The sequence below is a fragment of the Oreochromis niloticus genome, linkage group LG10 (genome assembly GCF_001858045.2).
Source record: "Oreochromis niloticus isolate F11D_XX linkage group LG10, O_niloticus_UMD_NMBU, whole genome shotgun sequence".
Lineage (NCBI taxonomy): Eukaryota > Metazoa > Chordata > Actinopteri > Cichliformes > Cichlidae > Oreochromis > Oreochromis niloticus.
The window spans coordinates 3,864,069-3,891,163 of NC_031975.2; the positions used below are offsets into that span (position 1 = coordinate 3,864,069).

General features: G+C 41.4%; 1 protein-coding gene across 6 annotated transcripts in view; it reads right to left on the reverse strand.

Annotated features, from left to right (window-relative positions):
• Positions 1-27,095, reverse strand: part of arhgap32b (Rho GTPase activating protein 32b) — a 124,086-nt gene that overhangs the window by 70,419 nt on the left and 26,572 nt on the right. For all 6 annotated transcript variants that reach the window (XM_019363962.2, XM_019363966.2, XM_019363963.2 and 3 more), the window contains exon 2: positions 9,818-9,938. In XM_019363962.2, coding sequence (XP_019219507.1) covers positions 9,818-9,912 — 95 coding nt within the window. In that variant the 5' untranslated portion in view covers positions 9,913-9,938. The remainder of the gene's footprint in view (positions 1-9,817; positions 9,939-27,095) is intronic.

Consider the following 27,095-nt stretch of genomic DNA (forward strand, 5'->3'; position numbering starts at 1 on the left):
AAACCTGCACTTCACTAAACTGTGGCTACATCTATCTTTTATAGGCGATCTATGAAATTTAATTGAGCAGCTGTTTAAACATTGTGCAATAAAATGAGAGTCTAGCCCACTATCATCATGCTTTTCCTTTTCCCCAGAGGTTTGAAAAGGACAATAAAACAACTGTGGAAAAGAAAATGGTTACACCACTAATAAACACTCTGAGCATTACTGGAGCAGACTTTGCAATTAGCAAAACTAATCAGGCCAGGCTGTGCAGACACAAGCCACCAGTATGTACATTACAGGGTTGGTTGAATAGTTGTTATTAGAGGGCTGTGGCTGTAACACCAGAGCAATAAGTGTCATCTTCAAGTTATTTGAAGAGACCAAAACGTGAAGATATGTTGTTTACTATCGGATAACAACAAGAATACCCCCTAATACTCATTCATGAAAAACTAAGACTACGTAATGTTTTAGATTCTTTGATTGTATAACCAATAAATATAATTGATTAATCAGCTTAACGAGTGACAAGCGTCAAAGAAGACAAAAGAACAGATCTGTGAAGCTAGACGTGATGTAAGCAATGAAAAAAAAACAACTACTTAAATCCAGTCATGGTGTCAGTGAGTTTTCCTCAGACAGGTTTTCAGGCACTCCAGGACTGATTGTGGCTTTTGCCCATCATAGCATCGTCTCTCTGTGTAATCCCAGACTGACTGATTGACTATGATGGTTGGTTATGACGGCGACAACTGGACTCTGTGGGGACACCATCTGCTGTTCTTCTTTTGGCTGGAGTGAATGCTTATGACCGAGTGTTTAGGCTTGTTCTCCTCCTGTGAAATGAAGTTGAGATGCTTCCATTACAGTTCTGTAGTACCTTTGGGACTTGGGGTCAACTAAACTTTGAGAGTAATTTCCATATTGATCTGAGAGTCACTCACAAAGAATGAGTCCAGAACAGCATTTGAAAGCATGAATAAAAATATTCATGCATACAAGACGGAAATCACTCACTTTGCAAGCAGTAATTTGCAAATGAAGGTGAGTCTAAAGGTAAACGGCACAAAGTCAGAGATGAGACATGAATAAATTCAGCCAAAGCACAACAACAACTAGTAATGCCAGTTTGGGTGGCTCTGATCACTATTTATGAGAGCAACTCTTAAGAGCATAAACATGTTTTCTGTACTGAACTGAACACACGTGGATACATGCCACTTTTAGAACTGCCAATATTACCCTCCAGAGAATATCATGGCACTGGTTTGGTGAAAGAGATATCCAGCAAATAGCAAATGGGGGCTGTAGGGAGTATACTGCCTCATGTTTGGCCTGACAAGAATTAAGTGAATTTGTTTAGTTTAAATTGATATTTCAAGTCAATAATTTATCCACAAGGAATAAACTAGTGAATCAGCATGTCCGGAACTGAAAGCAGTTTATTGCATTGACAGTGACAGTTGTTTCTTTCGGTTCCTTCCATGACTTTGTGTTTTAAAAGTGTGCAATTTAAAAACTCACCCAACTTCATCGCTATTACAGACCGACTTGCTAGGACACCGATTAGTCTGTGAATCAACATACTGTACTTTAACATGAGAAGCAGCTGGGCGGGGCCAGGCTATCCAATATAACATAACATAACCAGCTTCTAGGAGCTGCCTCTGGCTCCAGAAGTTTTTAAGTGAAATTCGAGCTCGGTTTCGGGACATTCAATCACTGAAAGGGAATGAATGAAAACAACGGTGGGGAACTGAAACTGGTTCCACCTCCGTGACGCAGAGAGACTTCCTAAGCCTTTGACTAATTACCATCAAAAAGGAACCACAAGGTTTTAACTCTCTGCAATTTCTGTTTCTTTATGTTTTATATACAGTGGAATGTTTTTTCTGGCAAGAGGCGTAAATGAGTCTAAATCATCTTTGGTACTGGAACAATATTCACATTTCAGATATTCAAATGTATAAAAAGCTTAGGAAGTCTCTCCCTCACAGAGGTGGAACCAGTTTTAGTTCCCCACTGTTGTTTTCATTCATTTCCTTTCAGTGATTGAATATCCCGAAACCGAGCTGGAATTTCACTAAAAACCACGCACGCACGCACACACACACACACACACACACGCACGCGCACACACAAAAAAAGAAAAAGGAACAAATTTTAATCTGAGTTTAGCATCACGTTAACCCAACTTGCAGGATATTGACCTGGTCAGCTGAGTAGCAGAGGGTGTTGTTAATCATTTTCAGCTGCTTTGGTGTTAACAAAATTAGCAACAGGTGCTCTACAGAGGCAACAGTGATACAACCCCGGAAAACAGCAGTGGCTTTACAGGTGGAGGCCACTGACAGTTTTCCCTCCTCACATTTTGTTGTTTACAAGCTACGGTCAGTGTCACAACTGACAGCATAAGGGGATATCTAACCCTACAGAGGTTGCACAGGTAGTCTGATTCCTCCTGAAGAGCTCCAAAAGAGCTAGACAGGGCTGAAGAAGGTCCCTAACCCATCATCAGGACTGCTCCTTTGTGCAAGGTGGAAAAGGATGAACACTGCCAGAGAAATACAAAATACTGTCCAGCAGGCCACTGGTGTGAAAGTCTCTGACCGAACAATCAGAAACAGACTTTATGAGGGTGGGCTAAGGGCCTAACATCCTCTAGTGTATATTCTATATGAGCAAGCATGCATTTTTACCCTGATGCAGTCCTTTCATAAATGAGGACAAACTCAGAGGCGACATAAAATCCTACACCAAACCTTTCCAAGTACTGCTGTAGACTTAAAATGCGCAAAATCAGCAGCCACGTATCAAAGGCCATTAAAATACTTCTAACAAACAACTCAGAAAATCATACAAACTGGCAATTTTCATCATCACAGGAGCTGCGATTGTAATTCTGAGTTACATAATTAACAGAGTCCTAACACGTTGTAGAATGAGAAAATCAGAGCCAGTGGCTGTTGACTTCACTAGCAATGATAACCAACTGTCAGTGGAAAATCCACTGCTACCAATTACAGCTCTACAATTAACAACATAAAGGAACATGCCTGTGATGGATGCCCTGCATTTTGCTTTGGGGACACACATGCTTAAAAACAAATGAAAAAACAAAGGGTTGCGTCCTATTCAAGACAAATGAAGGTATCGCCTCCTGACATTTATATGAGTAACTCTGCATTCACCAAACAGGAGAAAGGACAGACCTTAGGTGAACAGAGCTATCAGAATCTCTCAGGTCATATCATTGCTTGAATGTGATCACCATAAAGCCTCTGAAGTGAGATCTCTGGGATTCTGACAACTCCAGGGCGGAGCTGTGAAACTGAAGCACAGAACCCGACTCTTGCATCTCACGACTACCATGATTACATCATATATTACACCTTTTTCAATACCGGTAAAGATGTTGCTGGGTTCAATGCTGAAATTCCCAACAATCAGTGTTACCATTCCACTTTGTCATTAAAACCATGCTTGATTATCACACTTTTAATCAGTCATGGTAAACACTGCTGTAGCTCCACCAAAGCCTGACAACTATGCAGGCAACACAGTAACATTTGTTTGTTTTGTGACTACGAAAAAAATGGCAGAAGGTACTCATGGTGCTCTCTGGAGATTTTTCAGCTTCTGAGAGGACAAAAATCAGCATTTTGGTTGGATTTTGGATTTGATAAGAATGCTGCGAGGCAGCACAGTGATGTGGTGGTTAGCAGTAGCACCTCTCTGTGAGCAGGGGCTTTCCTGTATGGAGTCTGCAAGTCTCCCCGTGCCTGTGTGGGTTTTCTCCAGGTAACCTGGCTTCCTCCCACAGTCCAAAGACATGCAGGTCAGGTTAACCGGTGATCAGTTCATAATGTGGGAACTCAGAGACATTATTAAAGTTCACCCAGTAGATGTTACAATGACAGCTGTAAACGTGTTGGGGGATAGAAAACAGATGATAGCCATGTTAACCAGCACTCTTCTACACTACTTTGATCTTGTTTTGTTTTGCTTTGTTTTTTTAAACAACAAAGCAGCTGGACATCAGCTCCGTCAGATCAAACTGAAATATAAGCAAGCATCCAAAGCAGGGTGTAACCGCATTCTGCACTGGGATGTTGATACCAGTATGGAAAAAAACCTGCAGTGTTATACATGGAGCAAAGCACCTCACATATCAGCAACTACTGAGGAACTGTATTATTGGTTTCACATAGCTCCAAAATGGATTTGATTTTGAGGTGAATTTGTTCGGCCAATTCGTGACTTCATCCATTTATAATTTACTCATTTGTTTGAAACATTTTAAAGGTTTTCTGTCTCAGAAAGAAAAAAAAAAAAAGTCCACTAGTTAACAACTAATAACTTTGTTTCAGGGAACAGTCCCTCTCAATATTTTCAAAAGTATCACTTTGCATTTCTTCTACTACTGCATATAACAGGTTTCACATGTGTCATTTTCCTCCCTTATTTCAGATTGCCATCTAAACACTGAGAAACAATTCAAACAGGATTCCCAAGGTTCCAAAAGCAAAGTTAAATACATTTACATTTGTGAGACTGTTAATTTTATGTCGCAAATAGTTTGATGCACTCTGGTTTTTCATTTTAATTCTTGCATCACCTCACGTCTTGGTCACAAAGAACATCCTGATAATGTAAAATAACTAAAATTCTAGATATTAAGTTAATAATAATATTTTTTATAAAGTTTTGATACCTATAATTTTGGGTTGGATAATCCGTGGAGCATCAACTGGAAACTAACGTGCCATGACACAAAAGCTCATTTGGAAAAATGGCATGTTTTACTCAGGGCATCAACATGTGAAAATTTTATAGAAAACTGGGCAATCTTTTTTCTCTGACCAGCTATGAAATATCAATATTAATAATAATAATAATAATAATAATGATGATGATGTTTTTTGAGCAGATCAAAAGTAAAGTCTGATGCATGTCATTTCCCATTTAAAGGGAAAAAATCTGGGAAAGCAAAGAGCAGCAATAAATGGAGAGAAAGACAGCAAACAGGGTGGAATCCATCAGTAGGCAGCTCACAGGATTTCAACCTTATGCATGTTTTGGATCTCATCCACAGGCTGGAAGTCTCTCCAGTCAGCCAGCAGTTTAGCTGCCATCCCAGTGAGGCGGTTTATCTGTCCTACATATGGCATCACAGACGGGACTTCCATCCACATATTTCTACCAGTTACTAATGAACTGTTTTCATCCTATGAAGGGGAAGCTTTGATCCGGCATGTTGTTGTGCTCCAGCTGTACTTATAAACAGCACTACAGGGTCAGCAGCTATCAATGATCAACTGAAATATAGTCTTGATGTCTCCATAAATATTTCTCTGCTATTGATTAAGTATATCTGTTGCTCAGCAAAAACAGGGCATGGATTAAATGTTCGACTGTAATAACCATTAAACCATTAAATAGTAGCGTGGCTGCTGGGCAGCACAGACTTTTAAAAATCTAAAATACGTATGTGGACAACCTGATTGCATAAATGCACATAATGATGCTGTTGGGTCAGATATGAACTTTGCGATAAGTGGCACACTTTGTGATTGTCATTTTATGTATGTTACATTCAGAGGTGGATCTGCTGATTTCAAGGCAAAAACTGATGGTCAAACATTCTTTCACAGAACAAAATTTATGGTTTCATCAATTATTGTTGTTCAGGTCCTGAGGCGGCCCCAGTAGGGTTGTGCGATATGAACAAAATCTCATATCCTGATATAAGACATTTATCGTCCTGACAACGATATATAATCACAAAAATTTTACATTTTCTGTAAATTCTGTGAATCTCGGGCAACTCGACTTGTGTTTTCAGTGTTTTCAGCTGGGCGTCGTGTACCTGTAGTCGAGTGTTACATAAGTTGAAACGGCTGCAATTTTCTTTGTGAGCATTTATTACACGGCGTGCTGCGGGGAAACGCCTGTTCTGAGGTTTATTTTTTTTAGCACCTGACGGCTCTTTTTAGCTTCTCATCTGTAAACACAGCATACTATTTCACGTGATTCAGTTTATTTTGAAGAATCTCAACAGGATCTTCAGCTTTATTGTGAAAGGTTTATGTGGAAAATAAACATGTGGACAGCGGAGCCATGCGATGGTTTTACCGTCACTGTTGCTAACGACAACGCATAAAAACAGTCGGTTGTCCGTCCGTAGTGTGGTTATATTAAATATAACAGAAAGAGAGAACTTTAAGAAATTCTACAGTGACCATCAAAATGATGAAAAAATATTGACGTAAACAGTTGATTTTGCGACACCACGAAACAAACGATAGCGTAAAATGAAATGATAGACGTTTTCATATCATCATCCGAGACAATCCTGTTAGTCCAGCAGTGGTTTTCTCCCTTGGATAGCATTTTTGTCCGTTCTCTTTCTTGTTCTGGAGTCATGAACACTGACTGTTGGCACGGTAAATGAGGTCTGGGGGAAGTGAGGGGGTAACTACTCGTTCACATAGAGTCAGGTAGGTTGGATAGCTTATTTCCCTTAATAAATGTAATCATAATTTAAAAAGTGCATTTTCCTGGGTTATTGCTGAGTAGTGCTAAGGACTAAAAGATATCAAATCTCCAAGCACCAGTGACTGGGTCCTTGTACCTTTGTGCTGATTAGTGTGAGAGAGTTGAGGGGCTTTGGGGTCATGTAGATCCATTCACTCTTAGACATTAAATAATTATGTTACGAAGCTGCACATCACATGTGGAACACATCTACTGTGGGCTTTCTGTTGCACTACGACACAGTCTGTGTCTCTCAGCATAGGAACATTGGACAATGTACAATTGTGTTAAAACAACTTTTTTTTTCACGGCCGCACATTGTATGCCTGGATGTTGCCACGGCAACAATGTTCAATGAAAAGTCGCAATTTCCATAATGATGCATTGCAAAGCTCTTCAGAGGACACGAACCAAATCTGAATTTGAAGCCTCTCTGATTAATTCACTTGGAAGAGTTTGTTAAAGGGGACGTATTCTGCTCATTTCAAACTGCATCTTTATTTCTTTAGAATTTGCTGGAGCAGCTTTGCATGATTCCCAGTTAACACATAACTCCTACGTATTTTATACTGGGCCTTGGTGCCCTTTAAGGCAGCTTTCTTCTCACTGGCTGCCCCTCGCAAACCAAGGTTTGAAAAACAAGTGGGTGGGACTTCTGCGCTCACTTTAGAGTTTTAAGATGCTAGTTTTCGAGTCTGGACATGGTGTGCATGCGTAATGCTCTAACACGTCAAAAACCTGGTGAAGTGAAGAGTCATGGAGTGAAAGAGGGTTGCACACCTCTATAGTCATGAGACAAATGACGTTATCCTGAATCAAATGGCATTTTCTTCCTCATTGACTCATAAGCTGTGTATGCCATATCAACCTAGCCATTCTGTTTAAAGGGCTTTAATGTAATATGTCTCTGAACATTTTACAAAATCAAAACAATCAGAAAGGAGCAAAGGCAGAGATTTCCCACAATGCAACTCAAAATGATCTTTCATTAGACCCTTGCTGTGGTAATTTCCTCAAATCTTGCACACTAATGTGTAGTCTCTAAGCCTAATCGCCAAAAACACAATATCACAAACGATGACAACACTATGACATAATCAAGGATATTTCCACAGACTTGTCAAAGCAGAAAGACTCAGTTGTTTTAATGTGTTTAGCAGTATTAACAACAAAAAGTGAATGTAGTAAACGGGTAAAAACTAACATACTTGCCCTTGGGTGACATGTAAAGCACTCTTAGCTCAAACCTGCACATCTTGTGAGCTCAGATAAACATCAAGTTACTCATTAACGTTTTATCAGATCCCTGAATCAACATATGAAAGCTATACCCCCGGCAGCCTGCGCCCGCCTTAAATTACCAGCAATGTGATCCATTTGGTTCGTTTGCATAGGCCTCCTCCTGCACTCCATCCTGCTCTGTGGTCCGCTTATCCCCGACTAGATTACGACATCCCAAAACAGCATGCAGCTTTACAGCATTCAGCTCTGCGTCACCTCCTGAGGGCCTCGTGTCCCCGATTGGGGTTCTCGTCACTCGTCAGTCCCGGCTCCTGATCCTGTGATCAAACTTTGTCCACCAGGATTCAGCGGGCTACTTTTATACTGCACTAGGTCAAGCCAAAAACCTTCCCCTACCCACACAGAAAAAAGAAATAATCTGCAGTGTCAGGCTGAGCAGACATACTCCTGTATAGATACACATCATCATCATCATCATCTGGAAACATTTAGCAAAAAAGGAATCATCCAATTCGTAGTTTCCCTTGGCTCTTCATCCCCTCTTCTAATTTTTCACCAGCTTGCTCTCACTAGTAACGTGGGACCACTGTCTCATATATGCTAAGCTGCTGCTGCCATGGTAACCTCAGTACAGGATTTAGACCCAGTTCAGGACTGGAGGGGCAGGTGGAAGGGCTGAGCGGCCTTAACTGTAATCCCCACCACCACCAGCAAAAAATAGAAAAACTAAGACAGCACATCTGCAAAAACACAGACAGATGCACACGACACGCCACTAATCCAGCAGTGAGAATAACCCACATCAACTCGAGCTGCCTTAGCAGTAATGTTGGTGAGATAGAAGGTGGCCTCTGTCTACCTGCTCGGATGGAACAGCATAAAGGTGTATTTCAGAAAAGGCTGATGAAAATCTGTCTTCATCAGTCAAATGCGAGTGGTGACTAACAGAAATAGTAAGGAAATAACAGCTAAATGAGTCAGAGCCTTCATTCCCTTCATTATACAATCTCAGATTGTATAATGTGTCAAAGGAGATCCCCGGAACGTGTCGGAGATTACTTAAACCTCAGTGGTAGAGAGAGTAACAACCGGAATGTTCCAGGAGCACCTGCTGGCTCATGATAGAGCTCGCTATGCACAGGGAGGCATATCTTGGAACAGCTACAGCAGTGTTTGTCCTAAAACATCCCTGTGAAGCATGCGTGTTTACTGGATGAAAGTCCATATGCGTTTTTGTGAATGTGCATGCTTGAGGGGAGGGTGTGTGTGACGACAGTGCGTGTGGGTGTGGGTGCACAGCTGTAGAGATGACGTAACTAGCTGAAAACTGATCCACTCAGCCTATCGATGGGGACAGTGGTCTTTGGAGCTGGGATCTGGGAGTCTGAATGAGGGGTTTCCAGCAGTGATGGCTACTGCACAGTTGCTATGGGGCTTTACAGTTTCTGTGTGTGTGTGTCCGTGTGTGTCTGTGTGTGTGTGCTGGAGTGTGAGGGGGGGGGGGCTGTGCAAACTCGACCTATCAGCAAAGATACAGCGCTCAGGCACGTTTACCAATGCCTCCCCCTCCTCCTCTGCATGCGCATACCCTGGTGTCATTTCTCCTTCAGGCACAGAGGAAGCCAAGTAACTCCCCCCTTGTGTCATAGCGTGAACACACACACATGCACTCTCACAAGCACAAACCAGATTCTCCAACTATCAGCTGAAAAACTGAACTGCCTGCCAGTGCATTTGCCTCACATGAAGTGAGAGTAATGGTACAGAAGACGAGACACGCATGCACAGAGAGCAGAAGAAGATGGGCTCACTTACTGTAAGTAAGCAAGCACACACACACACACACCCCTTCCCATCCTCCGACTTCACCCCCAAAACACACACATGCTCACAAACTCTCCATAGCTGTTTTCTGAGTATAAACAAACTAACATGCTATTGAAAGCCCTAAGGTGTGGTCCTTCTCTTCCACACACTCTTCACTCTGATGGAGAACGTTGGGGGCAGTGTGTTCCTGGGGGTGTGTGCCAGCCTCATGCAGCTCGCTTACCTGTCCAAGATGTCATGGCTGGATGTGGCTGTGGCTCCCAGCAAACCCAGTGCTGCACTCCCCACCGCTGCGGCAGCCCCGCTGCCTGCCTCCATGATACTGACTCACTGCAATGAGCAGCCTGCCAGAGAAGCGGAGAGGGAGGGGGAGAGAGAGAGGGAGGGGGCGGGAGGGAAGGGGAGGATGTGAAGAGGTAGAGCAAGAGGGAGAAAGAGGAACGAGACAAAAAGAAATCACATGTAAGAACTCGACAGAGGGGAGGAAAGCAGAGGGATGGAGAGGAATGCGGGGAATAAGAAAAGAGACAAGACTAAGAACATGATGTGGTGTAAAAGGTACACAGGAAAATAAGTGGGAAGACAGGGCAGGGTGGGGGGGTGGGGTAGGATTGGGGTGGTAGAAAAAAACAAAAACAAATTAACTTTGCATTTAGTCAGCAGACCAGATAAGTCATGAGTTTTGCACGACAGGCTTTTTCTTTGGTCCCAACACATGGAGATTCTGGCACATGCTGTCCAATGTGAACCAAAAGTCAAACGACATCATCAGTTCCATCGGCTTTCCCGCTGCGGTAGCTGTGCTCTCTGAAGTCTCCTCAGACAGTCTTTTTACAGTCCTCGCATCTTTTGGTCAGCCTTTCTTTTTCACATCTCCATGAGTAGGTCTGATTTCAAGGAAAAGTTCCAAAGAACATTCCAGAAAGTCCTAAAAAGGTTATAGCAAACTAATGTGTAGGGATGGGTATCGTTTAGGTTTTATCCGATACCAGTGCCAAACCGGTACTTTTGAAACGGTGCCGGTGCTTAAAGAATGGAGAACACAAAATTGGTCCAAAAAACCTCTCATGTTTAAAAAAAAAACGCTATGCGTCGCCAGGTGTTTCATCAGATTTGAAGTGTTACCTCCTTTGACAGTATCACAGTATCAGCTTAAAGCACTTGTTGCAGGCTGCTGAGTTTGCATCTTTTGCTGTGAAGTACAGCCAGACTTTTGACCGCTTCGCCTTGGGCATTTTTAATCTGTAGCTCTGCTCTAAAAGAACGTACGTACCTGGCCCCGCCTACTATCCTTGGAAACGTAAAATGATTGGCTAGAATTGACTCAGGAAAAAAAAAAGCACAGAAATAAAGCACCGAAATGTGCGCTGCTTTTCGGTCTGGTTACTACCGTTTATGTCAGAACCGGTGCCATCATGGCACTGGACACCGGTACCCATCCCTACTAATGTGTTCTCCACTCTCATCAATGTCAGCCACAAACTACAAGCAGAATTCTAGCATAGGATGTTCAGCAATGCAAATCTCACACCAAAAGTTACTACGCTTACCAAAATGCTCAACACCGGCCTCTGACTGGTCGAGTAGGTTGTGCAGCAGCATTTCAACCTATCCATCACGCGCAGTCATTTCTCATGTTAGTCTGGTAAAAAACAGTTTGTTTGCTTTACAGTCTACTGCAGAAAGTGGCAGTTACTCTTTGGTAAACAACAAAGTAAACACATGCAAAGAAGTTGGTGGTTCGATCCCTGGCTTCTCCAGTCTGCATGTCAAATATCCCTGGGCAAGAAATTAACCCCAAGCTGCTCTCAGATGCGTCGGAGTACGAATGTGTACGAATGGTAGTTAGTAAGCACTGAAATTATAGAAGACTGTGCTTGTGCGAATGGGTGAATGTGGCATGTTGTATAGAGCGCTTTGAGTACTCCGAAGAGTAGAAAAGCACTATATAAGAATCATTACTATTTACCAGAAATTATTTTCTGTGTTGAAAAATTACTACTTCCTAATATCTTCAAGTGCTTATTCTATCAAGGCAGCAGTTCAACAAAGATTTAATTTACAGTAATGTAACATATCACGAGACGATGCAAACCCTGAGTGAGGCTTACAAACTGATACCATCAATGCATCCATCACTTATAACAACTAAACAACCTCTATGTATATCTGTAGTTACCGTTCACTATTGCTCTCAAGATCCACCTGCAGCCTTTGAATGTTTTTAAACAGAGAATCTTTAAATGTGTGTTCACTTTTGTTCTTTGTTTATTAAAATCACACCTTAAATCATCTTGTTCCATTTAGCGGATGCAGGTTATTATGTGTTCAAGTAGAAACACGTAGGAACTGAAAGTCTTTTGAAGTTATTACACATCAGACTTTCCTTATAACCTGAACCAAAACTATGTTTTTCCTTCAAATGAATGAACTGTCAAAATGCTTTAAATTATTTTGTCATCATGTGACTATGGAATAAAGTTACTACCTGAGGAGTCTCTGCATGTCATAGAAACAGCTAGCATCCCTTCTTGTGTTCAGTGCCAAGCATACATAGTGGGAGCATTGTACAGTGATTAAGGTGACTTTAGGGAATATTAACAGCGCTCATCACCTACCCACTGTATCATCACCATGACTATAATCACAGGAGAGAACATCTTCGCATCTCCGGTATTATCTCTGTAATACCACCCACCACAAAACCTCCCAGGGAAATCTTAACATGTCAGTGTAACAAAATAGATCACAGTGACACAACAGGAATGACCACGAACTTTACATCCCCTGGGAGCCAAAGAGCCAGATTTCTGTGGCAGTCAATGGCTATGCTCTGTAATCCCAAGAGGATGGCGCCAAGAGTGGGGCGCGAGAGGAGAAAGCGTAGGAGGAAGAGGATCTTCACAAGCCATACTGAAGCAGCTGGTTCTACATCCGAGGCAGACTTGCTGGGCATACGTAATCCTCCGGCCTCTCTGGTGCACACAGAGTGTAGCTCAGGCAAAAAAGGCACCATGTTTAAAAAGCATGTCTTCTATTAACATGGATAGTAATTTAATGTCAGTATTAGAGGCTCCAAATATTTGTCTCGCCTTCTTTTGAGACATTTAAGTGACTCAGAGACCTTTTTCCTAAAAATAACAACGCATGCACTTGAATCAAGAGTGATTAAGCTTCCCCTGAACCGAAAAGCAACGCGACGCACTCTTTTGACCTGTGACCGTCTTTGATATAAGCAGTAAGTCTGAATGGAAAGATGATAAACTTCAATGGTTCTGTATGCACACAATGCAGGAGTTCATCTTTTTTAACCAGCACATTATTGACCTGCAGCATGTGGCAGTATTGACTGCTATGAACAAGCAGACTGGCCTGGCACGACCTGGGCGAGTTGTTGACATGGACATGGGCTTCATGTTGGAAACACAGCTTGCCCTGAGCTACTGATAACTCACACACAAACACAGCTCATCCCATTTGACATTAACTAGATGTTTTTTGTGTGACTTCATCCGCCTTTTTATGCTGTGGGTATGGAAACACATATCCCTTTAGGTACCGTGTGCAGACGGAATGAAGTGCGTGCATTTGTTAACAGAAAGTGAGTTTGTGTATACCAAGCAGGCAGCCAGGCACAGCAAAGCAGAGTGAGCTTCCCATGAACACCTGATGCAGCAGAAAAAGCCACAACATGGCTGACCTTGACAGAGGACGGAGCCTCAGCTCATCTCACAGGAGATTAAAAATTACGATTCAATAGCCTCTACACAATAAACATCCTCACTCTAATCAGAATGGCAAAAAAAAACAGGAAATATTGAGCTTACTAGAGCCCAACTGGGAGTGGTTAGCAATTTCATCTCACAGCAAAAAGGTTCTAGGTTCAGACCTCCTGAGGGTGTTCTACGAAGGAAGGTCAACATAGTTTTGTTTGTCTTTGCTGGCTCACTCTCTGCGTTGCTGTTTATTTCCACCGTGATGACTGCACATTAAAGCTCTGCCATTTTAAACTGATTGAAGAAGTATTCTTGGTTTTTGTTCTAGTAGCTGCATTTCCTGACTTGGCAGATTATAATTAAGAATACCAACATTTACACATTCTCTGCACCAAATTAATACATGCTCGTTGCTGTGAAAATGTAACCAAAGTTTCAGTGGTTTTACTTAGGTACAACTTAACAACTTGCACATATAAAGCGAGAATATACATTGTACTTAAACATACTGTAAATGAAAGGATCTGTGAAAAGTTGACACTTCCAAGTGATTTTAAACTAAAACACCATGCTCCAGACCAGGTTAGGCGTTTAGTTTAAGTAACCAAAGTGACTTAGCTAGTAAAAAGAGAGCCACTTCTGTGATACGAAACTAAGCTGTGTATTTTGGTAGTAGACTCTTCTGCTATGTGGTTGTCTCTCTCTCTGTTGGCCCTGTGTACCCAAACTTTTACATTCTGACAGATGGGATAAGCTCAGTTTAAGAAACAGGTATGAAAAATGTAACAATGTTTAAAAATAAAAAAAGGTTACTTCATTCCCATAAAGGTCACATTTTAACTTTTATCTTTTGCCTCTGTCACTTTTGGTTCAATGTCATGAAGCAGAGCGTCTCCGGAGTGTGGTAGTGACTCATAAATATAAACAGGTCACTCAACATTAAATCAATATCAGCAAGGCGAAGTTCACTCATCTCTCTTCCAGTTTAAGCAACAGCAGCTACAATTTAAAGAGACACACACAGAGACTTGATGCTCATCTGCAACATAAGCTCCTTTCATTTACCTTTTCACTGTTACAGCTCAATTCTAGCGCCTTCAGATTTGTACAGTTACGACTTAAGCATAAAAAAAATCTGAGATTATGAGATTAAAAGATAGCAGAAATTATATGTCTATAAACAGAGCTGCATTGAGTACTGGACATTAATTATTGAAATGATAGTAGCATTGAATAAAAATGCTGTAGTGCAAGGTAAGTTCTACTTTGAACAGTCTGCATTTAACTTTGTTTTCTGTGAAATGCTTTCACTCCGTTTTTTAAATCTGTTTCCATCTTTTTAACTTCCCCCTATTTTGCTGTTCACAGTACGTTCTTCTTCGTTAGTGCTGAGTGCAGTCTTGGCAGACGATTTAGGCGACGGTGCCCCCCATCGCTTCCTGTCATGTATTACAAAAACATTTACTTGGTTTTAGAATATGACGCGTCAATAAAATTCTGCATCGACAATTTATTTTATATACAGTGGTCCCTTGCTATAACGCAGTTCACCTTTCGTGGCCTCTCCGTTTCACAGATTATGTGCAATTTTCCATGTGTTTTTTTTTGTTTTTTACAGCGCATTGTTTTCTGCTTCCTGATTGGCTGTAGACCATTGTCAATCAATTTCGTGCTGTGTCTCCTGTACAGTACAGAATGCGTTCAGCTTATCAAATTCACAAAAATCTTCGATTGCTAGCAGTGTGACTCTGAAGTGCTGTACTGTATGTTTGTTAGTGTTCTCCCCAACAAACACAACGATGTCCACGAAACGTTTGCACCGTCAGAGGCTCCTGCGGGTGCCTTTGGTTTCATTCTATACTGGACTTATGTTTCTACGAAGGTTTGAACTTTGAGAGTGTTTAAACAAGAGAGAAAAGTGTGAAAATGTTAGTGTCTGTCTGAGAAAAGTGTATAAAGTGCGTAGTGAGGGGTTTTGCAGCCTTAAAACATCTATAATAATTGTAAAAAATAAAGTTGGCTACTTCATGGATTTCAACTATTCCGGGTTATTATTGGAATGTAATTCCCGCGATAAACGAGGGACCACTGTAGTCGATGTCACCTATTGCGTAGACGAATCGTTGCAGGCCTACATACACGTGTCTGATGCAACTTGCCATCTAAACTAGCTAGCGATAGCATATAATTTAGCATGCTACCCTTTTATCCTTGTATAGTAATTTCTGGCTCCAGAAAACACAAAATCTTTGACACTTCTAAAAAGAAGATATAAGAAATCAATGTGACATGAGATGTCACCTCATCCTGTGAAGGAGGGGCGGATTACTGAGCACTGGAGAAATGTGACTGAAATTATTCGTTTGGTCTGCGTTTATCCTTTTGTGGACACCATGTAAATATTCTACTTGTTTCATCATGTTTGTGTTTAAGGAATAATCTAAACTGACTTTTAGGCAGCACCAACATTAATAGTAAAAACCTCCATGAAACATTGAATGGAAACAGAAAAAGCTCAACTGTCCTGTACAGTGAGTTATAGGATGGGTAAGTTAGATTTTTAAGTAGTTCAAACTTGCGAGTTCAGGGAAACTGTTTGACAGGTGAAGGGTGCTTTTATGGTCCCTGTGGTGCGATGGATTTGATGTCACCTCGACTGGCTTTGACCTGTCGCACATCTCTTGATTTTTGTAACATGGTGCGTTTTGCCGCTGCCGGCACGGCTGGGTTGAAGACAGAGGAGTCTCAGGTTGTACAGAACCTCAGAGATTCACTACCTTCTATAAATAGAAGTGGCTGTTATAGATGTTACCGGTGCCACATGAAGCGACCAACACGGCAGGCATTCTGGAGCTTTAGGGGGCTGATGGAGAACTGCAACAGTCATTAAAATATCTGAAGTAAAGTAGTGGATTTGGGTACATACAAACATGCCACCCCTATAGAGCCATTTCACTAGTGTGGCTAAAACACTCCAAAGGAGCGCCAGCATGTAGTCCCGTCCTGTTCTGACACCGCTGACCTCCTCGACCTCGAACACGCATGGAATGATAAACCACTGGGGGCCCATCCAGTGGAGCCCTTTTCCCTAACTTGAAAGACTTTTCAAATACATTGATGTGCAAATTAGCCAGTAATGGCAACCTGGGCACTTCTGGACCACTTTTTGACAACCTAGCAACAGCATTCAGCTTTGAATGGAGCATTTCACTCCAGTGTCTCTGACAGGCTCACTGAATACCAGCAGTATGCAACCATTTCATGCTTTTTGATACGGACAGGCAAACAGCAATTTGTAGAAGTTGTTTCGCAAAATCAAGAGGTCATTAAATCACCACAAAGTTTCCCACTACAAACATAATTTAGAGTCTGAGCAGCAGGCAGACTGAATTCAGCCACATTTATCTGTAATAGTATAAATAGAAATTTGTGGACTATTTCATGCCTCTTTCCCAGTAAATTCACACTGAGCAGGGATTAAGAGTAGTGCTGGGTGCTGTACAAGATAGTAATTCCACATATAGCCTTACCAGTAAAGAGACAACGGCCCAGTGGATATTTTCAAGTACTTTAAATATACTCTGTAACTAGCCACTAGGATCACTAAAGAGCATATTGGCAGGGGGGCCTGTACTGGAACTGTGCACCCTTCATACTCACACACACACACACAGAATTCTACATTAACAGAAGACAGTGTGTGAAACAAACTTCTAATTTAAAGACCTTTCCTCTGATTTTTTTCTAGAGCCTTTTTTGCACTAGCACCTACTCTGCTTGGCTCTACTCTGTTTTTGTTTTCCATTACAGTAGAGTACCACCTCAATGCAGGTGGGGTCATTAAAGCAAGGCAGACTGGAAGAGATCACTTGGATCCCCAGTCAAGTAGGTACTAAAAAGTACTAGGTAATAGGTACTACCACCTAATGGAAACCCCTAAAAACCAAGTGGTCGAGTTGAGTGGAAAAGAGCCAAATAAACTCATGCTGTTCCCGGCATTCATGCTTTTGGCGTGTTCTTTATTTGTTAAATAACTTGTGTTTGTGTCCTGCTAACCATACAGGAAGCATAATAGTCTGTAAACAGCTGAGAGCGGCTCTGTAACCTCATTTAAGAACAATAAAAAAAGATGGAGGATGAAAAAGGAGAGATGCTCCAAAAATGTGTGACCAATAGAGGACCTCTGTCTGCTGTGAAATGTGGGTGTGAACTTTTGCTAACATAATTTAAAAATAGTACATTTAGGTTTTTGGTATTTGTCATATTTTTTTTTATAATTACTTACAAAATCGTTTATATCTTATACACTCCCAACAGACTATTTTAAACCTATACAAAGACCCGAATATCAAAAAATAAAAAATAAAATGGAGTACTATGTTGTTAACAACACTCCTACTGTAGGAGCCACATACTGCGTAAGTCACATCCACCAATTCATTCACAGGTTTATTCAACATTTTAAGGAACATATTTTTAAATCAAACTACCTTTTTAAACAGTGCCTCATCTGGGTTTTTATCTTACTCCCCCATGCCACTGCAAGAGCTTGACATTTACAGTGACTTGTGTTTTTTGCCTAATGAGGTTCTTCCCCATTTCCAAAATTCCTCCCACTGTGTTAAACTCTATTCTGCAGAGCCTCATCAGCACTGGGAGAACCATTGAACCCTTGAGCTAGTGCCAGCAGCAACATACAACAAAACAGTGTGTGGAGAAATGCCTTCACACAATCATTCTGAAGGGTACTATGTGATACACTTGTGGCAGGAACCCCTCTGATGTTTAGGAAACCATTTTGTGTACAACTAATGAATGTGCCTGCAGTGTTATCCGCACTGCAATCAGCCTTTATTCTTCATTCATGCAGCAGTAGAGCCAGCAGCAGAGCTGCCTGTCTATTAGAGAGAAACTGCTCCGAAAGGGCACACAACACGTCTCAAAGGTTACAGGTTGGATCCTCAAGAGAGCCATCTGTTCTGTCAAAGTGTCCTTGAGGAAGAAAGTGAAGTTTCTCTAACACCCAACACAAGTAAAAAGACACAAGAAAACATACTGCACTGTCTTACATTAAAAAAAGGTCTCCAATACCATCACACATCAGTTACAAGACACAACGTAAACTCTGCAGCATCAAATATTCATGTGTGACAGTGAATGAAACATGTCATGCCCATATTTCTCAGTTATAACCAAAGCACCACCTGGAACCCATCCATCCAAAAATTGTCACCAACAATGAGTGTTCGCTCAAATATTGATTTTTATGGGAAATTTTTAACTCCCCAATATTCATATTTGGATGTAAGCCTCAGATTAGACATTTTGATTCAACTGAATGGTAAGAAAGACCAATGGAATTTTCATTATTTTATCTTTAATAGTTTTTGTTTGTTTCTTTTGATTTTACTGTAATGCATGTACTGATTTTTCAAAATCTTGTCTCTGATATACGCCTTACATAAGATAATAATTTAAAAAACAAAAACTAAGTTAAACTAAGGGACTAAGTCCTGATTCACTTCAGTTTAAGAACAAGGGTCCTGAAACTGTGGATCTGAAGCTGCATGTAACACAACACAGCATTTGTGTGAGATTACGCTGAATTGCGGTTACTTTCAGGATAGAAACAGGTGGTAAATGAAGTCCATCACTTGTTTAAATGTTAAGAGAAGCTCAGACTTCAAGCCATCCTTTATGCAATACCATGCCAGTTAAGACAGTTTAACATGCTGGCGTGTGGATCAGCTCACAGGAGATGAAGCAGAGGAAGAGGGAAAGAAAAAAACAAAACAACTTCTCCCAGTTTTGGTGTTACGGAGCCTTTTGAAAACAGGTAACTAAGGTGACATGACTGAGGAACTTTCAATGTGTAACCAAAGAGAAACCATGACTCTTCTTAGTTTATTAATTCTTTTTCAGTTAATTAGATTAACAAAAATTAAAACTTTTATATTTTACTTGTGCTTAAGTTATGAGTTGTTCGCACTAAAGTTAAAACCACCATTACTTCATGTGGATACCCCTTCGGCGCCAGCTGTGGTCTCAAGGCTGGAGCTGAACAACAACACCCTGATAACAACTGTGTTGAGACTGTTCTTCCCATTCTATGCAAGGCCACCTGGGTTGGCTGGAAGACTGTTTACTTAGCCTGGCAGGGCGAAGGACACTGTCTCAGCTGAACTCTGGACACACACACACACACAGACATACAGTGGCTTGCAAAAGTATTCGGCCCCCTTGAACTTTTCCACATTTTGTCACATTACAGCCACAAACATGAATCAATGTTATTGGAATTCCACGTGAAAGACCAATAGAAAGTGGTGAACACGTGAGAAGTGGAACGAAAATCATACATGATTCCAAACATTTTTTACAAATAAATAACTGCAAAGTGGGGTGTGCATAATTATTCAGCCCCCTTTGGTCTGAGTGCAGTCAGTTGCCCATAGACGTTGCCTGATGAGTGCTAATGACTAAATAGAGTGCACCTGTGTGTAATCTAATGTCAGTACAAATACAGCTGCTCTGTGACGGCCTCAGAGGTTGTCTAAGAGAATATTGGGAGCAACAACACCATGAAGTCCAAAGAACACACCAGACAGGTCAGGGATAAAGTTATTGAGAAATTTAAAGCAGGCTTAGGCTACAAACAGATTTCCCAAGCCTTGAACATCCCACAGAGCACTGTTCAAGCGATCATTCAGAAACGGAAGGAGTATGGCACAACTGTAAACCTACCAAGACAAGGCCGTCCACCTAAACTCACAGGCCGAACAAGGAGAGCGCTGATCAGAAATGCAGCCAAGAGGCCCATGGTGACTCTGGACGAGCTGCAGAGATCTACAGCTCAGGTGGGGGAATCTGTCCATAGGACAACTATTAGTCGTGCACTGCACAAAGTTGGCCTTTATGGAAGAGTGGCAAGAAGAAAGCCATTGTTAACAGAAAACCATAAGAAGTCCCGTTTGCAGTTTGCCACAAGCCATGTGGGGAACACAGCAAACATGTGGAAGAAGGTGCTCTGGTCAGATGAGACCAAAATGGAACTTTTTGGCCAAAATGCAAAACGCTATGTGTGGCAGAAAACTAACACTGCACATCACTCTGAACACACCATCTCCACTGTCACATATGGTGGTGGCAGCATCATGCTCTGGGGGTGCTTCTCTTCAGCAGGGACAGGGAAGCTGGTCAGAGTTGATGGGAAGATGGATGGAGCCAAATACAGGGCAATCTTGGAAGAAAACCTCTTGGAGTCTGCAAAAGACTTGAGACTGGGGCGGAGGTTCACCTTCCAGCAGGACAACGACCCTAAACATAAAGCCAGGGCAACAATGGAACGGTTTAAAACAAAACATATCCATGTGTTAGACTGGCCCAGTCAAAGTCCAGATCTAAATCCAATCCAGAATCTGTGGCAAGATCTGAAAACTGCTGTTTACAAATGCTGTCCATCTAATCTGACTGAGCTGGAGCTGTTTTGCAAAGAAGAATGGGCAAAGATTTCAGTCTGTAGATGTGCAAAGCTGGCAGAGACATACCCTAAAAGACTGGCAGCTGGAATTGCAGCAAAAGGTGGTTCTACAAAGTATTGACTCAGGGGGCTGAATAATTACGCACACCCCACTTTGCAGTTATTTATTTGTAAAAAATGTTTGGAATCATGTATGATTTCCGTTCCACTTCTCACGTGTACACCACTTTGTATTGGTCTTTCACCTGGAATTCCAATAAAATTGATTCATGTTTGTGGCTGTAATGTGACAAAATGTGGAAAAGTTCAAGGGGGCCGAATACTTTTGCAAGCCACTGTATACACATGCAGATATACACTCATCCCCCTTCCCCCCTCCAAACGCCTTCGACGCTTATTCCCTTCCGATGCTGACGGTGGATCATGGAGACCAGCGCATAGGCTGCAGGCCCGGATGTACTGTCTACATTGGCTGTCTCTCACCCTTTACCCACCCCTGTTGCTTGTCATGTGTTTCTTTGGTGTATTAAGAGTTTTTTTTCATGTGCTATGTGCAGAGGTGTTTTTTTCTGTTCTCAAACTGATCTCCCTGTTGGAGCTCAGTCTGGGGGGAGTTATTTTTTTCTCCTTATCTTTCCTCATGTTGTGCTTTTCCATGTTATACCCCTCTGACCTGTCTTCCCCATGTGATGTTAGTGTATGTATGGTCGGATGGGTAAGACGGCGCTGGCACGGCAGGCAGCCTTAACCCAATTTCCCTCGGGATGAATAAAGTACAATCAATCAATCAATCAATCAAGTTATCATCACCAAATACTTTTTTGGGCAACTTGCAGTTCATATCCTAGATGTTCTTATCAGATTAGCATCAGACTAAAGAGAACACCGCTTTCTCTCATTCTCTGTGTATATTTGACATTTGATGAAGATAATCAGGAAATGTTATAGACAAACTGAATCCAGAACACGAGAGGACTGGAGACCTTAAGGCAACTCAAAAACACACATTCATAATTCATAATAGTGTTGCAGTGTGATCCACACACACGGCAACATAAAGGATACAATTAAGCTTGATTAGGATGTGATCAAACACAGGAAATGTCTTGATCTTTGTTACTGTGGTGAAATGTGTTGTCACAATGTGGCACTCTGACTCTGCACGTCTACATAACTGAGTCATGTGGCTTTACAAAGTGTTGTCCTTAATACTTACTCCGATTTTCCTTGATTGTGCCTCTGACAAATGTCCCTTATATTATGTTCATTCTAAAATAAAGGCTGAACTAAAATAAAGCTGCGAGACAAAAACTAAAACTAATTAGAAAATACAAAACTATAACAACTACAACCTTCAGTCTGTCGATTATATAAATGCTTTCTTTTGTTCGAGTTTACTGGAAAAAAAATTATATTAAAATTGTTATAAGGAAATGTTGTATTCTTCCTCACTGATTAAACGTGCTTATGTTCTTGATAATGGCGACATTATTTATATGCATGCTGCCCCCTTTGAACTTTGTGTGTCACAGTTTTTTATGTTTCATATCAAACATCTTGATATCACTGTGTACTTTATAATCTGGTTTCTTGGCCTTCATTTAGTTAAGGAGGCAGTTTTACTAGCAGCTTTATGTACAATGCCATGTTGGGTAAACCCTGAATAACTTCAAACAGCTGCTATGATTTGTGTCCCTCTAGTTTGCTTCTCACATAATTTTTTAACTCCGTAGCACAACGTTGTCTAACTTTGCACCTCAGTCATTGAATAACCTTCAGAGCACTTAAAAGCTGAAATCTTGTGTCTCCTTGAGAGAGTTCAGAGCTCATATAAAGACTTCTGTAACTGCTATTCATAAGCTGGACCTTATATTTGGATTATTTTGACTCTGGCTTGTTTTGTCCATATTGATGTAGAGTTCACTTTGTGTATGATGTTAGAAAGGCAGTCCTGTCGAATTGATATTGTTGACCTAATTCACATCCTCTCAGCAGCTACAGTTTTACATTGTTACAGCAATTACCATTATCCATTAAATGTCTCGTAAGGCCAAAGCAGCTGCTCTTTCACTTTTTGCACAGTCTTCCTTTTAAAATGAGACTCCTATGAAAGAGCAGCCACTGAGGCCACTGCTGACAACAGAGGGAGTATTCTAAATAATGAGCATTTCCCTACACAGAGAGTCATTTTGATGAGCTGCCACCCAAGTGCAGTATGAACTGTATTTACAACGAGGCTAGGGCCCTGTGAAGTTATTGTGAATGACCACCCATAACCCCAAAGTGATGGTATAATGGTAAATAGCAAAACACAATGTGACAGTAGCATGCTAAGCTAAAAAAAAAAAAAGAAAGAAAGAAAGAAAGAAAAAAAGACTCAACGTTATTTAAATTAAACCATCAGTTTTAAAGAGGTGGGTTTTTTTCCTTCATTCAGTAGCATGTCAAACTAACCCAGCGGCCAATCAAAACTAGCCCTAAAACCAAAGGGAATCTAAAGTTTATAATACAAGGAAGGCACTGGCAAGCACTACAGCACGATATGTGCAATTATTCATGAGTTTTGCCTGAAAAAGAGGCCTGCCCAAACCATAGCAACCATTAATAAGCAGCCGATTTCCACAGGAAAACAGTGGATCACGCAACGTCGATTAGCTGACTGATGGATTCACTGACTAACCTCTGCAGCGCTATTTGACTGTTATAAACAAATAGACAAAAACCTGTTTGTGCTAAATGACCAAAGAGATTCATGTGATGCGTGTCTGCAGCGAGGCTGACCTCATCTGAGTAATAGTCAGATTCCTGTTAGACACACGCCCAAGTGTGAATCGCGGGAGAGGATGAGCTCATTAAAACAGAATCTGGTGTACTTTCAAAAAAATAAAAACTGTGTATGAAAACACCCTTTTCACTGTTCTACTTCATTATCACTGCCTTGCAGGAGGGAGCGATAATCCAAAGAAAGAAAGCCAAGATGTGATTCACCTGGCCCAGGAAATGTATCCAGACGAGTAGAACTTATTGCAGCAAACAGGCTAAGAGCAGGCAAAACATGAGTGTCCTTGAAGCTGATTTAGGAGCCCTTGTGTAGGGCTGGGTAATAAAATCTGATAATTAGGAGGTAAAAATCTGATAAGGTACCCACTTGCAACACAACACCATGGGGTGAACACGCTTAGTGAATTACCACAGGAGATAATACAATACAAAGTGAGATGTGGATCTAAATTACCAAGCTGAAAAATGAGCAGACGGCAGAAGCAGAAAGACCAGGAAATACATGCATCTATACTCTAATGATGCAATTACCCATAGTACCACAGTGAGGTAACAGTGCTCATTTCAGCTGTCACTTAAACATCTTCATCTAGTTAAAATAAACAAAACTCAGTTATCAGAAGTAGGTTACTTGTCAGTCTTTCAAGTGACTCCCATGTATGCTCCTTGGTCTCGTTGCTTCCATTGCTTCAATTCTTCACATTCACACAGCAAAGTGAATTTAAAGTGAAGGGAGCAGCTTGGCAAATGGCAGCAGAAACATGAAAAATGTTGTTGGTGGCAAGAGAAAATCTCCTTCATATCCAAACATTTCCCACAAGTGGCGAGGCTTGTAGTAACACAGGCCTGTCTGCAGCTCAACGTGGCAAAGACCAAGGAATTGATTGTGGACTTTAGAAGGACCAGGAAAACCTTGACCCCTGTTTCAATCCAGGGGGTCAATGTGGACATTGTAGAGGACTATAAATACCTCGGAGTACACATAAACAATAAACTGGACTGGGTTAAAAACACCCCTGCACTCTAAAGGAAGGGCCAGAGTCGACTCTATTTTCTGAGGCGGCTGAGGTCCTTCAACATCTGTCGGACAATGCTCAGGATTTTTTACGAGTCTGTTGGGGCCAGTGCCATCCTCTATGCTGTTGCATGCTGGGGCAGCAGGTTGAGGGTCGCAGATACCAACAGACTCCATAAACTGATCCACAAGGCCAGTAATGTTGTAGGGATGGAGGTGGACTCTCTTAGGGTGGTGTCTGAGAGGCGGATGTTGTCCTGGATAAGGACAATGCTGGATAATACACCTCCCTCCCACTCCATGATGTGCTGGCTAGTCACAGAAGCATCTTAAGTGAGAGAGTGAGATTACCAAAAAGCACCGCTGAACGACACAGGAAATCATTCCTGCCAGTGGCAATCTCCCTCTACAACTCCTCCATCCATGTAAACATTGCAATAGAGTTACACCCTTTTGCACACACTCTACATTAAAATAGCAAATAAAGTTCACAGGTTAGAGTCAAATCTCAATCATATATATATTCAACCCCTGTAATATTCTTTGTCAATATTCTTGATATTTATAATCACCTCTGTGATATTCTTGATATGTATAATTGAGTGATTTGCATATATTAGTGCCATTTCTTAAGCTTGACACATTGGTGTTTATCTGAACAATAAACTGGACTGGTCTCAATTCAGATGCCCTCTACAGAAAAGGCCAGAGCAGGCTGTACCTGCTGCGGAGACTCAGGTCTTTTGGAGTGAAGGGCCCACTCCTGAAGACCTTCTATGACTCTGTGGTGGCCTCAGCCATCTTTTACGGTGTGGTCTGCTGGGGCAGCAGCATCTCAGCCGGGGAGAGGAAGAGACAGAACAGGCTGATCTGGAGGGCCAGCTCTGTTCTAGGATGCTCCCTGTTGGACAACACCTCCCACCTCATGCAGGAGACCCTGACAGGACTGAACAGCTCCTTCGGTGGCAGGCTGCAGCACCCACGATGTGGGACAGAGATTCCACAGGTCTTTCCTTCCTTTTGCTGTCACAACAAGGACTTCTATCTATATTTTCTTATCTCGTAAACTCTGTAACATATTGTATTATTTAAATAGTTTAGTGTGTTACTGTTACTGTCTTGGAGCAACTGTAACCCACATAATTTCCTTAGGCATTAATAAGGTATTCTGATTCTGACAATCCACAAAGACATCAAACCAAGGTGAAAGCTTAGATGCAGCTAACAGCTGACAGCCAGCTTCAGCCATACTGTAATGTGGCAGATATATCGGTCCATATTTGCTTTTTCCCCCCAATATGTATGCATCTGCATTTATAAAGGCCAATGAATGAAGATTTAAAAAGTAAAGAGGAGACAGGAGAATTTCTTCAACCATGCAATTTTTTTGATATGATGTTTATTCACCAGTGGGCATAGCAAGGGTTTGCCACTAACCCAGAGACTCGTGCAGTAATCGACTATTTGTTGCGACAATAAAAAAAAATTATCAGCTGGCCTCTAAACTATATCTAAATCTATCTGAGGTGACCAGAGAGTGACCTTTAAAGGTTTTGTTGGTATGAAGAGCCAACATCACACACCCTCTTTGATATGAAAATGCTTTGGCTAACTCAAGTGTGACAAAGCAAAGAGCAACACTTCAGGCAAAATGTGCTTTCAGCCTGTGTTTATCAGCTGTCACAGGATGGTGTTTACTGTAAACTGCTGTCGTGTTGTGCCCTCTCACTGAAGAAAACACTATTTCACCACACACAGAAACCCACGTGATTATCTCCATAAAAGTCTTTTATATTTTTGTATGATATTTCAAATATACACTATTGCTGAAACAGCTCACCTTAACAGACTGACTTCAATCTACTTTTTAATTGTTCTGGACAATACTTGAGCATTTTTTAAAATTATTATTTAAAAGTATTTTTCCCACAAATACATACTCAGTAAATAAGTGCAAAGGTTACGCGCCCCCACATGTTTCATATATCTGCACACAGGCAGTGAGAGAGACAGGGCTTATTTTCCATAAATGCATTTATGTAGCATTTTTGTCCAAAACAATGTGAGTGAAAGTGCTACATACAACTTGCGCCCACTCACACACACTGATGACAGTAAGCTACCATTCAAGGCACTGATTTGACCACTGGGACTGGTTAAGGTCTCAGTGTCATATCCAAGGTCACTTCGAAATGTGCGGCTGAATCACCTGCCTTGTGAATGAGCACAGTCCACGTACCTTACCTAACAGCATGTGAACCCAGTGAAACGGCGCTAAAGTGAAATCCAAACAGCACACAGCTAATTTAGAGTTAGAACAACATCTATTTTAAAACAACGTGTAAGAAGTTTCATCAGTGGGAAGCTCCATGAATCAACTAAACAAACCATCTTCACAGAAACAGAGCCCACCAGGCATCTTAGAAATTGCACCTGCATGTGAACAAATCCTTTACAATGCCACTTAATGGGTTTTCCAAGTAGAGCAATAAAAGCACCAGTTTGTTTG